General features: G+C 34.5%; 1 protein-coding gene across 1 annotated transcript in view; it reads right to left on the bottom strand.

Moving 5' to 3' along the window:
* The window catches only part of TOX3 (TOX high mobility group box family member 3), a 108908-nt gene that overhangs the window by 20339 nt on the left and 74878 nt on the right, over positions 1 to 13691 (bottom strand). Inside the window, exons 2-3 of the mRNA XM_030925017.1 lie at positions 9589 to 9654; positions 5220 to 5474 (exon numbers count right to left, since the gene is read on the bottom strand). Coding sequence (XP_030780877.1) covers positions 5220 to 5474; positions 9589 to 9654 — 321 coding nt within the window. The remainder of the gene's footprint in view (positions 1 to 5219; positions 5475 to 9588; positions 9655 to 13691) is intronic.

Consider the following 13691-nt stretch of genomic DNA (forward strand, 5'->3'; position numbering starts at 1 on the left):
TAACTCAACCCTAAAGACAATTCCTATCTGTTTAGAGTCAGTAGTATGCACAGGCCAAGAATAAAGAATATTTATTTTAAGCTCAGTATGGTACAAGGCTCTACAAAGAAGGCAGCTTTTAAAAGTGTCTGTGGTCTGGGTATTTTTGGCAGACAATTGTCAAGGTATAGTAACAGCTAAATTAAAGTTGGCTTTTGACAATAAGCTTCTTTCAGGCAGCAGTCAGACTGAATCTCTGTAATTCGTTGAGGGGACACTGGTAGTCAAAAAAAAAAAGGAAACACAAAACAATTTCGCAAACAGTATAATCAAGCTCTAATGATTTAAAACAGGCCAGGTACAGTGGCTCATGCCTCTAATCACAGTACTTTGGGAGGCCAAGACAGGAAAACAGCTGGAAGCTAGGAGTTCAAGACCAGTTTGGCCAACTGACAGCAAGGTCCTGTCTCTAGAAAAAATTTTAAAAACTAGCTGGACATGGTGGCACACACTGTAGTCCCAGCTACTCAGGAAACTGAGGATCACTTGAACACAGGAGATCGAGACTGCAATGAGCTATGATCACACCACTGTACCTCAGACTGAGTGACAGAATGAGATCCTCTCTCTAAAAAATATGTAAAATTAAAAAAAGAAAAAGATACACAGCACTTAGTAGGTGCTCAGTAAATATTCATTGAAGGTCAATATATGGTTTCACTTTTATAATTTAGACTTCGCGCAGATAGGTCTTATTCCATTCAATGTATATTTTTGCCTATATAAGTTGTGACTTTTATATCGTTAATTTATAGTAAAATAGCTTTTGACCATAACTTGACCAAAGTTATTCAATCCGTAAGATAAATTTGTAAGCATTCAATTCGTATGAGAAATTGCTTGTCCCCCCATGGCTAAATAGTCATCATCCTGTGGACTGTAGCTCCGCAGCGTCTATTGACAATGGCAATGAACGCGTTCATAACAATAATAAGGGCTTGTTTTAATAGAACGTTCCATGCATTAAACACATTAATGACCCATGAAATAACTGCTTTATCTGTAACACATTAAAGCAACATTGCTAAAAACAATGCATTAATTGAAAGTCTACTATTTCTCTAAACGTAAGATTTTTTGAAGTATAAAAATGGCATGAAAGTCATTTTCTTAAAAACAAATATAATAATTCAGCTTCAAAATTAGAGCCATGCCAAATGATGGTATAAAAACTTCTAAAATAAGCTTGGTAATTTTAGATATAATATTTTGATAAATTGCCATTTTTCTATCAGAAATGGTATCTGTCTGGATTATGACTTAAGAGTCTTATGAATATTTTAAAAGCTCATAATTTTCTTCTCTGCATAAGTGTCTCCTATAGGACCTTTTCCTCTCTTTTTCTCTTCCCTTTAACAGGTATGAATACTACCATACTCAAACACTTTTCTTACTTCCATCTTTTTCAATTTTCTAATACTACATTTGATATTGCTAGAGCACCACTATAGCATTTTCTGTAAATATGTGTGATCACAATTAAATCCAAAGTAGTATCAAACAGAAAATGTCAGTCCTCTAAGTATGGAAATATAATATATGAAGAAAAGTATGTGAATTATCAGTGTGTTTTATAAATTCTCTTTTGGGGGGCATACAAAATATCAGACCAGAGACAATTATTTTACTGTCTGTTTCTTAGATATCAAAGAGAATTTTGAAATTCATCAAAGCTAACCTTCTGTTATGTACAACAGGCTAAGCTGAAAAGAATGTTAACAAGTTCAATTTTCATTCAATCAGCACTACTGCTCTCTGAAATGTTTCATTGCAGGAAAGAAATAAAAATAATCTATATGGTAATTATGAGGATGAATCCCCCAGTAACTTTCAGCTACATGAAAGGTCAGTTCTATTCAAGATATTTTATCAGTCCCCTGCACATACTCCTGTCCTGTCATTTTAAATCTGAACAGCATTTTATTTTCCCATTTACAGCTACCTGCAGAATTAAGTACTTAAGCCAAATAAGAAAAAAAAAAAAGAAATGTTGAATGCTGGCAAAGGCTATAATAGCATAGAGATAAATCGTTCATCTGCTCTCTCTCAAGCCTCTAGGGCTGCAGATTTTTCTTCTCCTGGTGCACTGTGGGTATTCAAAACTTGTTCAACATGATTTCATTTCATTTCAGGCACTGCCTGAGAAAACTAAATTACAGAATCAATCATACAGAAGGTCAGAGTGAGACTTCATTACAAGTATTGCATGCTTGCATGAATATCTTTCATTTATGACTGACCCAATATGTCACAATAGCTGTCTAGTAAAAATAATCCACTTTCTGAAATTGATGTACTACTGATGTCAATGCTACTCAGCAGGCTGGGCAGATTATAGAGAGGTGTTAAAAACACACACACACACACACACAAAACCCTTTGGAACGCACATTGTAGATTTTTAGAATTGCAATCTTTTGTGGATTAAAACAATTTCCAGGTGATCATCTGAACTGACAATAACGCTTAGAGGTGACAAATTTTTAAGCAAAATATACTGTTGATTTTGACTTGCCAACCGCATCCTGTTTTAAGATACACGTATTCACGACAAGCAAATCAAGGTTGTTCTTTGAAGTCACAAATGCATCGACATTCAATTTTTCAGCAATTCGCTTTTGAATACTGGGGCATTATTTGCATATTTTGAAATGTGAATGCTAATCACTGGACTCTTTTTAATCCCCCTTTTTTGTTCCTGCCTTCTGTTTTTAAATATAATGGCATAAATTTAAGGAAGATAAACATGTTGTGCTTGTTGCCAACAATAATGCAGCTAATCAGTAATGTGACAAACTGTCACTCTTTCTAAAGGAAAACCGATGAAGCTCTGAAGAAAAGCTAGTTCAATACAACATCAACAAGCTGGCTTTTCTTCTTATATGATAGTCTTAATTCACCATGGCAATCCTTAACAGACAGCCATATTCATTTGGATAATAAAAGTTCTTACTTGCATAAGGTATGAAATATCCAACACACACTCAGAAGCTGAATGCATGATGTATAAAGTATTATTTATTATTTTTCTGGTGACCTTCCTAAGGGAAATCTCTGAGGAGGCTTCTGTGGAGTGTTATGATGTAGCCAGCCAACTCAGTACCCGGAAGGAGATACAGAAGAACCTTGACATAACCAATTTTTAACCATGCCTCTGGCGATTCTGAATTCAAGTTTATAGGTGAACATGTCAGGTAGTACATAGAACAAAACCAACGACACATTGTATTCATCATAATTCTGTCCTAGTACTTTTATTTTTTCCAACATTTGTGATTTAAAACCCCATGACATTTCTTCAAGGTGAAATTCTACTAGAATTTTCAACAAGATTAGTTTGTTTCAAGCCAAAATAAATATCACTCAGGTTCAGCAAAACTTCAAAAAGGCACCAATAAATGTGATGAGGTCCATGTAAATACCATGACAACAGCCTGCACTTAGCTAAAGTACCTATACTTTTAAAAATCAATGAAATAATTCAACTGCTTTAGTGATTAGCCATACATTACAAAAGAAGCATTAAAAATTGAGTCCTCTTTCCCAACACCAGTCCGTGAAAGCATTGTTCTTTAAGTGTATGTGAACATCATAATTATTTTATGATTCCATCTTTAGTTCTTTCCAATATAGTAAATTCAATTGACCATGAAATGAAATTTCATAGTCAAAATGCCTCCTTTACACTTTTTTATGGCAGCAATAACAGTTTTATAGCTTTAAGGCAAGGTAATTCATCAGATGTTTAATTTAAAGGCAGATTCTTATATTATTAATAAATATTTACCAATTTAATAAACTACACATTTTAACATACATTTAACTATTTCTGCAACTTAAACAAGCCTCACAGAGCATCTGTGAATGACGGTGAACCCTGGCAAACTTCCTTGGTGACTAAACACACCCATTTTATTTTTATTATTTTCTTAGCAAAACACTGCAAGCCTGGCTGTAGAGAAACAGAGAATAGAACCCTCCATTCCAATGTCAAAGGTAAAAAATATAAGAAAGTCCCCAGGAAACAATTATTTGTGATGTCGAGTAACGTTTATGAATACTTAATGACTATTTCTCGACTGTTCACTGAATTCTTTTCTGACAACAATAAAAAAAGTACAAAATTAAAACCCCGATGTTCAGCTCAAACACAAAAGATCACAGGCAAAGAAAATTATGTTGCTGCAATCTTATTTGGGCAAGTAATCTTATATTTCAGAGAGCACATTGAATCTTTGCCCCACTAATCCACTACATATTTTGCAATCATATGTTGTTATCTAGAGAATTAACAATGAAACCAATAAACATCACTGGCATGGTCCTAATGCGCACAGAAATATGTAAACAAGCAAGAGGATTTGTTTTTTGTTTTACCAACACGTCTGTTTCCTTTTATCAGGGTTTTTTAAAAAGCCCTATAAACTATTAATCTTGTTTTAAAAATGTCAACTTAGTACCTCACCTAGATAGACACAAATGCATTATATGCTATGATGGAAAAAAAAAGAAAAATCCCAGCAGAAGAGTTTAAAATACTTAAGCAGATTTACTCTAGTGATTGCTGACTATAATTGCACACTAAGAAAAATAGAACCAAAATTATTGCATTAGTTATCTTGGCTCTCTGGAGTGCCTTATTCGATGTTTATGACAATAAACAACACAATTAGGTGTATTTCACACAATCACTTGTTCTATATTTTTCTCTGCTGGGTATAAGCAATTATACTTTTTCCCTTTTTTGGTATCTCAGTTTGGTATTTCATTTGCAGTAAGAGTAAATTATGTATCGTAAGCATTATAATTCTAAAAATTCAAAAGACCTAGGCACCTGATAAGGACTTCCATTTGTAAAATCTTGCCTGGGCAAACTTTCAACGCAAGCACACTTTTGTGTTAAACTAACAGCAAGGCAAGATTAGCTACTTCCAGTCCAATGAGTTGGACTTTAAAAAAAAAAAATCATTTTAAATCACCAGAATCTTTTTGGATCATCTTGTTTTTGGTTACTGTCAACCAACCCAATACCCTTTTGTTCAATACCAGGCAGCGATCCAGTACCTGCATGTAAATAGCACTAGGATCAAATAGCACGTTTCAGAACATGGACTCTCAGATCTTTACCATGATTTGTGCAAATGATAAAAAATAATTTAAGTAATAAATGTGGGGCCTACCATATGTAACCCACTGCTATGAAGTACGCCATCTTGTTCCACGAGATTTCTTGAGATTGTAATGGAAGGGAGATCCAGGCTTTGAGGGGGAAACTGGGGTGTGAATTCACTTCCCTGGGAAGGCAATGGATCGCTGAGGGCTTGAAAGGGTAGCAGTACATCCGGCATGCCTAGGGCAGGGTCTGACTCTGGAGGAGGTGTGATTGGTGGAATTTCGAATTCCTCGTCCCCAAGGCTTGGTGTATGGAATGTCTGCTAAAAGGAAACAAAATATAGATATCTTCATATTCTGTTCCTGTATCTTATTCCTCCTGGGAGGGAAAGAGAAAGACATTGCATGAAAACACTACATACATATCTAAGCCAAATATTTATTTCTCAGATGAAAACATCTTAAACACAGATTTCCATATATAAAGTTTTGCTGATCATTCTGATTAAAGATTTAAGTCTCATTATCATATGGTTTTAATGGAGTATCCGTATTAACAGTTTTTTAATGCCTACTTAATTAGCAACATCTGTCTTTGTTGTTAGTTGGAGCATATAACAAATTGCTACTTTATTGATATGTTAGTGAAACAGCTCAAACCGCTGACACTATGCACATGCTTTATAAAATGCTGATGATTTTGTGGCATGTACACACACACACACACACACACACACATTAATCCAGAAGTGAACATTACATATATTTACTTTCTGCCACAACATATAAAACAAGTAATATTAAATTTGTGGTTTGCTTTTTTAATTTCCTCATTGGTATATTCCCAAGTGCAGTGACTACTTCTATGGAAATTGTTACTATGCGTAATACAATGTTTTATATAAGGATTATCACAGCTCATATTAAAAAGATGCCAGCGCTTTTACTTAAACTATAAGGAGGGTTATTTTCTTTTACATGAACATTTTAATATGCATTTATCTGAACATTTTCTACCAGTCTTCTGCTTTTTAAAGATAATCTAGAGAGCATAGAGCTATATTGATATAGAAATACTAACTAGATTTGATGCTGTTCACCTACTTAGACAAGTATTATATCTCAAGACCTAAATAAGTCTTAATGCATTGTTTTTCTTCACTGATACTGAGATTCTTAAAGGCAGTATTTTAAAATAGGGACTCATGATATAAATCAGGGTTGCTCTACCCAACCACACTAACCATTTTGGGGGGGATTTTTTTTGGTGAGAGGTTCTGGGGGAGTGGCAAGGTCTAGGTTTTTGGGGGTTTTCTTGTTTCTTTTTCTTTTTTTCTTTTCTTTTCTTTTCTTTCTTTTTTTTTTTTTTTTTTTTTTTTTTTTTTTTTTTTTTTGGTCAGGTGAAGGGTTTGGGGGACTACTCGTATTTTTTATTCCTAGCTCAGAGGGTCAAATTTATAGTTCATTTATTATTAATAGTATTTGAAAGAATGAACTGGTGCAAGATAATTTGATCTGCTATTAACAGTTAAGAGGACTAATTAAGTGCTGAAAATCATCATTCTTCAAGCTATCAATCATGATATAACGTAATGACCACTTGAGAGGAAAGAAAAACTCAAGAAAAAAAAAGCAACAAAACACATTTCTTACATATAGAACCTGTCAAATGTTATTTGTATCTCACCAGAAAAAAGAGGTCACGAGCTATGGCACTCTATGGTGGGACAACTGAACATCTTGAGGTTCTTAGCAGGCTCAATACATGCAAAACATCATAGCAGAATAATACATTTGAATGCTAGACTAAAATATTGGATTTTCTGACACATGCATTCTAATAATGACCCCAAAAGCTGTCAGTTTCTAACTGTGGAACCCCTAGTTCCCAAACACAAAGGGATGAATTGGCCACAAACGTGGTTGGCTAATGAACATAACCCTATGGTTGCATTTGCCGTTATTTTGGCACTAATGTGGTCTAGTAACAGATGCAACTGTAATTTGTGACTCATTTGCTACCCCATTACTGCTTAATGAAATCTAACATATCACATTAACAATACGGATAAACACTCATTCTTGATATGTGGCATTTGGCTGTTTTCATTACCACTGTAATTAACACTTGAAATATTATTTCAATAAATATTTAAAGTACTTTAAAAATGGTCAGGGTAATCATGACACAGACAGAAAACATAAAGCAAATGTGTGAATTTCAAACTCAGAGTATCCTAGTCCCTGTAGTGTTATCTACAGGACAATATCCATGAGAAGGGAATTGGTTTCAGGCACAATTTAGACTTTACAGCAGGCAAACCTAAAGTCTTCCTGAATTAGTTTACACTCATTAAAATGTTAAAAAAAAAAAAAAAAAACAAGTAAATTTACTTTTAATGCAGTGACTGGGAAATTAGGCACATGCTATAATGTAGCATTAACATTTACTTGGGCTTTTTTGTTCAAGAAAAGATGTACAGAAAAATCATTATATAAGATTACTTCCAAAACTAATATAAAACATATCTATGTTAAGCAGTCACAATTAGGCAATTAGGAAGGTTTTTATTTTTGTTAAGGAACAGAGAGAGATGTCATATGCAATATGTCCCTATGGTGTAATTTTTTTAATGACAAATTAATTTCAATTTAGGATATTACAATATCCTAACCTAATACAATAATCCAGTGGAATAACCAAGAAAATGTTAAAATGTTAAACTACCTTTAATGACAGATAATATATTAAAGTTAAGCTTTTCTTAGAGAAAAAAGGAATCCAAAATGCTGGATGTCTAAGATTATAAAAAAAATAACCATACATGGCATCAACAACAACAGCAACAACAACAAAAAGACACACTGACTTTGGTAACTGTGCCATCTGACCAATATCAGATTAATCATTTAGAGTTTATGCGATTATTTTTTACAGATATTGACTTTTCAATGTTTACCTTGAACATGTTAAAGTAGTATGTACATGGTTAAATACCATCTGTACTGAAATGTTCAAAACATTTGTTCCTTTTGATAAAAATGCAAATCTGGAGAACTGTTGTATCAACATATAACAGCCAATGTCTGACACGGTGAATTATCACAGCTGGAATTAAATTGTCTCTGAACAGCTGCTGGCAGTAGAGCTTTCATCAATGTTTGATTCAAATGTAGGGAAAAAAAATCCTACAGAATGAAACATCATGTTGTCCTTACAGATGGGGTTTGTGTTCATTATCACAAACAACACAGCAGCCAGTGCCAAACAATATTCCCTTATCTAAGCTGTCTTCTTGGTTAGAGAGAAGATGGTCACTATAAAAATGATTAATCTAGGAATACCCTTAATTCTTGATTCCCCATTTATTCTAACAATTTCTCTAAGTTAATTTCTTTCATAACACTTGCCTCCCTTTACCAAGATCATTTATGAAGCCATTATTATTTTCATTCTCTGGGGTCAAGCTAGTTCAGTTTCCTGTATTTGAATGTATCTGGAAAATGAGGACTTTTTATTACACGAACTGCAAGAGGAAATGTTCCATTTGGGTCAATTTCACTTCTGTTTGTTCTTGTTCTAAAATCTTAAATCTCACACAGTCTACCATTTTTAGGAAACCATTTTTTTATCTAATCAAGATCGAGGTTTTTCTGGAGGGCAGGCCAATGAGACCAAACAGCAGTCCAAAATCAGTAATAGGAAATGCAGTAAAAACAGCAGCAAGAAAACGATGCTTGTTTCATCTGCACCCGTAAACTGAAGATAGACCCAGAGATAATGAGGTGCTGCATTTAGATTCCATTACCCAGTTTCCCCAGCTGCAACCAAGTCTTGGAGCATGCCAGCCACTCATTCATTCATTCAATAAATATTTATTGAGCACCTACTACTGCCACGCACTGTAACAGGCTGTGGGGATCTAGCAGCAAATTACAACACTCATTTCACATCACCCCAAGCCCCAAGAAACTACAATACTCTTCTGTCACATGGTTTCCCAAACCATGGCAACTTAATGACAGTTAATTATCTCTAGATATATGTGAAGGTAAAATAGTTTCCATTAAAAGTCACTTCTAGCCTAGTTTCTAAAAAAGTAACCACTTATCTGCTTAGATACCAACACTGTATGTGTGTGTGTGTGTGTGTGTGTGTTTTAACATACATTCTTATATATTTATTTTTTGTTTGCATTTTTTTTAATTCAAAAGATTTGTATGAAGTTACTATCATTAGTAACAGTCTACAGAAAAGTGATAAAAGACTTATCAGGTTTTCTTTTCCAATAAGCTTTTCTCGTTTCTCCTCCAAAGTCGTTACCTTGTGCCACATAGGAGAGAGATAAATTTGATACTTTGTTTTTCCCTTTAAGCCTATTAAATTATCTCAATAACACAAAAAACAGGAACAAACATATTAAGACAGTCACCTACCTCACTGGCAGTGAAGAACCCATTGTTCGCCTCAGCCATATTCATATAGTTATTATTATTTCCAAACTGAAAGAAAACAGATTGTTTTATGTTAATATGGGGCATAATAAAGCATTCTGGCTGTGATTTGGAAAGAATGCTGGTATTGCTAAATAAAAGAGGGTTTTATCAGCCCAAATGCAAAACATGACAAAGGTTTCAAGGCACTATGCTATACTGTCAGCTGGTTCCCTCAGAAAATAAAGCACAGAGTTAAGATAACTCAATAACTCTATAAAATAGTTTTGTTTCTCATCAAGACTAACTGTGAAGGGAGAGGATTACAAACATTAAGCTAACTGGTCACCAGCGTGTGTTGTTTATTGACTTGGCATTTGTAAGAGGTGAGAGGGAAAAGAGTTTCCAAGAAAATCACCTTGACACATTTTAAAAGCACGTAAGGATTTTATAGCTTACTTTTCAAGAACAGATGTCACAAGTGTGGGTAGGTTAAAATGTGAATTAAAGGGAATAAAATTCAATTCCCAGGACTCAAATTCTATTTTCTAGTGAATGGGGTGTGGCATGAATATAAATAAATTATAAGACTAAAGAATATTTTTAAAATCTCCAAACAGAGCTTAGAGCGATATCTATATCCATCAGAGTTGCTGAAAACAGTGATATTTAATCTCACAATGTAACATTAAGTGCAAAGAGGTTTAAAAATAAGCGGGATCTTATGAACACAGCAATTTTTACTTCATTCTCTAACACAATGGGCCATTCATATCATCACAAATAAGACCGTATCAGCATTTCAGACTTAAGCTCTTTACTTCTAGGGACCTGTTATCAAAATGTAAAACTTGGAGTTTGGCAGAAATGTATTTTCAGATTCGAATGGTCTAAATCGGCACATTTTGTTGCTTTAAACATTCCATTATCAGTCTGGCAATATGGAAAGGCTATGTGATCGTAAAAATCTAGAGCTATATTATTTTCATGATTTTTAACTGGTGAAAGAATGTCCTTTTTATAAAGTTTATTATTTCCTTCCTTTAATGCATCAAATAAAACATAGGTTTGGTCTCCAAAGGGTGAAATATATATATATATATTCTCTAATATAAATAAAGCTAGTAATTATTTAAAGATACAATTTTCCCAAGGAGAGTGAGAGATGGGTGGATGGAGATAAACGGGTAGGTACATAGATAGATACACAGATAAATATAGAGAATACATAGAATATGGAGAGAGACACATAGATATGAAAGACTCATATAATCCTCTTCCTCAATAAACCAACACTTACTTCTTGGGGGCTCTCAATCCCTGACTCTGAAGGACTTGCATCCAGAAGCAGGATTGGCATGCTACACTTTATTATGTCAGGGATCCAAGAACTAAGCAGGATTTATATGAAAGACTCTAATGGTTCCAGAGTATCCCACAATAGCCAACACACCGAAATACACATACAACGAGCCATCCGAAAAGCTCTTACCGAGCACTCAGCTTCATTTAGGTAAACATCTTTATAAGGATTTCTGAAAGATGAATTGGCGTTTAAGAAAGACTTTTATCTGGTTTCTCTGAAGGCATGTGATATCAAAAACATGTGCATGGCTGCACATGTGCACACGCACACTCACACACATATTTTCCCTTGTTTTCCTACAATGTTAAATATATGCAAGAAAAAGTATTATATTTTAAGTATTTTATTTTCTATCATGAAATTTTTGATGAATGAATGATTCTAGAGTTAAAATCTCAGGTCTCCATGTAAATGTTCCTTTTGGATATTTACGAGAACCTGGGCTCGAGATGAGTATTCCGTGCACCAGTCCTGGCCCCTCCAAACCGCCTAACAGCCTATATCACAACTTCAACGTTATTTAAATGTAGGTTTTGTTGGGGAATTAGAAATCCATTTAAAGCAAACAGCTCATTATCAGAGAGTATTTTTTTTAAGATTAAACTTACTTATTATCTAGTAGCACCTAAAACAACAAAGAAAAATAAAATGGCTATTAAACTAAAGGCCTAAACAATTGAAAAAACAAATTAAGCTTAGAGTGAAATAAGAACTGGGTTAGAAATCCTCTTCTGAACAGTTAGTATGCGAATGTAATTACTGAAGAAACTACAGCTAATCAGCTGTGAATTGTATCCATTAATTAGTATTTGCCCTGGAGAAATGAGAAAAATCAGTAACAACGCTGGCACCGCGGTGCACACTGATGAGCGGTGCAGGCCACACGGCATTTAGTCAAGCAGGTGGCTCCAGTGGTCCAGGTAATTTGAAAAGCTCTCACCTGAAGTACTGAGCTAGCATTACAAAGCACTCCTTGCATATCTTTTGTATCTATAGAAGGCCTTAATTAATGGCTTTTAATTTGGAGACACTTGCAGATCAGGCGGGAACAGTTACAAATCATTTCAAATAGAAGTAAAGGTTTATATTCTGTATTGGGTAAAACAGCCCCTCTACAAAGGGGTCTTTAAATATTGACTTGTTGCAGGCAATTGTCTTTCTCCTGCGCAGGTACCTGGGATCCTAGTTCAGTGTAGCAAGGTAGTTAGATAATATACAGGACATCCAGTTAAATTTATCAAATAAACAGCAAATGTGCTTTAGTATAAGTATATCCCACGCACTATTTGGGGTATACTTACATTAAAAGAACTATTTTTTATCTAAGATTCAAATTTAATTGGGTGCTGTGTATTTTTATTTGGTAAATCTGGCCACCCTACAGTGGTGGTTAAACTAATCAGAATGAAAGGGTGGCATTTTCATTTGATTACCTTACCTAGTAATGCTAGCTTGATCTTATTTGTTTTATTTTAAAATGTGACCTATGAATCCTGCTTTAGTCATTTGGTGTAAGAACAGATCTGATTCTGAGAGAAAAAGTGCTCCTTTGGGGCAGGTCTCTAATATAATGACCTCAGAACAATTAACTTTAAGTGAATTGTGTACAATTAAATTTACTTTATGCTCTAAGAGACAGTGACATCAGTAAACACATTATAGTACAAAAACTCCGTAGGTCCATGGGGAAGGGGCCTTAACTGTGTTCACTGACATCTCCCCCAGAACTAACAATGCCTGGAATATTACAAGCACTCTAGTATTTGTTGAAGGGAGAGAGGGAGAAAGGTTGATCACTCATAAACTTCAATGCCTCCTAATCACCCATCCTAACTGAAGTCATTTTCACTTACTTTTTAAAGATAATAGTAATAAGTATTCAGCCCAGTGACACCCTCTACATACTTTATTTCATTTAGTTTTCCAAACTGGGACTAATTGTAATCTATTTTCCCAATACCCAGTAAGATAATTATCATCCCTATTTTATAGATCAGAAGACTGAGGCTTCTAGGGCTCAAGTAACTTGCTCAAGGTTATAGATTCAGCCACAGAAGTCTGGCCTCCTCCCTACCTCATGATCTCCAGCACTTCCGTTCCAGTATCTGCGAAAGCTTGAATATTTCACTCAGTGATCAATTCAGTTTTACTTTTTTATCTATTTTACTCAAAGCTAGAATTTCCCAGAGGTACTCAAGTCTAGTAAAATGTTCCTCAAGAAATCGTTCCATGGTCCAGTAAGTTTGGGAAAGGCTGACTTCTCTTTGATGAGTCACAATGCTTGCTATAAAGTTAAAGGCTCTAAGTCCCGCAGTTCCTTCATCCAACAAATATTTATGTGCCTATTATGTATAAGGGGCTGTGCTAGGCACTGGAGGCAATATGATGGAAAAGATGACAAGGTTTCTACTTGGATGAGCTTACATTTTTCTTTAAGGGGGAGACAGGAAACAAACAACAAGCTGTGGATCACTTCCTTTTGTTTCCCCTGCAATATCCTATGAAACCACTGTTTGGGAAGGCTTGTTCTAAGCCCTTTATTGACAATATTATTTTATTTTCCCTGAATCTTTCTTAGGAAAGCTAATATCCTAATTTTATACCATGGTAAAATGTATTTGTTTTATTAATAGGAATCAACTAAATACGAATTTTTAATTATTCATTCTAAGTCACCTTAACTTGGTCTATTTCTAAACTTTCTAGATTATAACCCTCCACTGATGTTCCCTCAAAGATC

Source organism: Rhinopithecus roxellana, chromosome 20, assembly GCF_007565055.1.
Source record: "Rhinopithecus roxellana isolate Shanxi Qingling chromosome 20, ASM756505v1, whole genome shotgun sequence".
Classification (NCBI taxonomy): Eukaryota; Metazoa; Chordata; class Mammalia; order Primates; family Cercopithecidae; genus Rhinopithecus; species Rhinopithecus roxellana.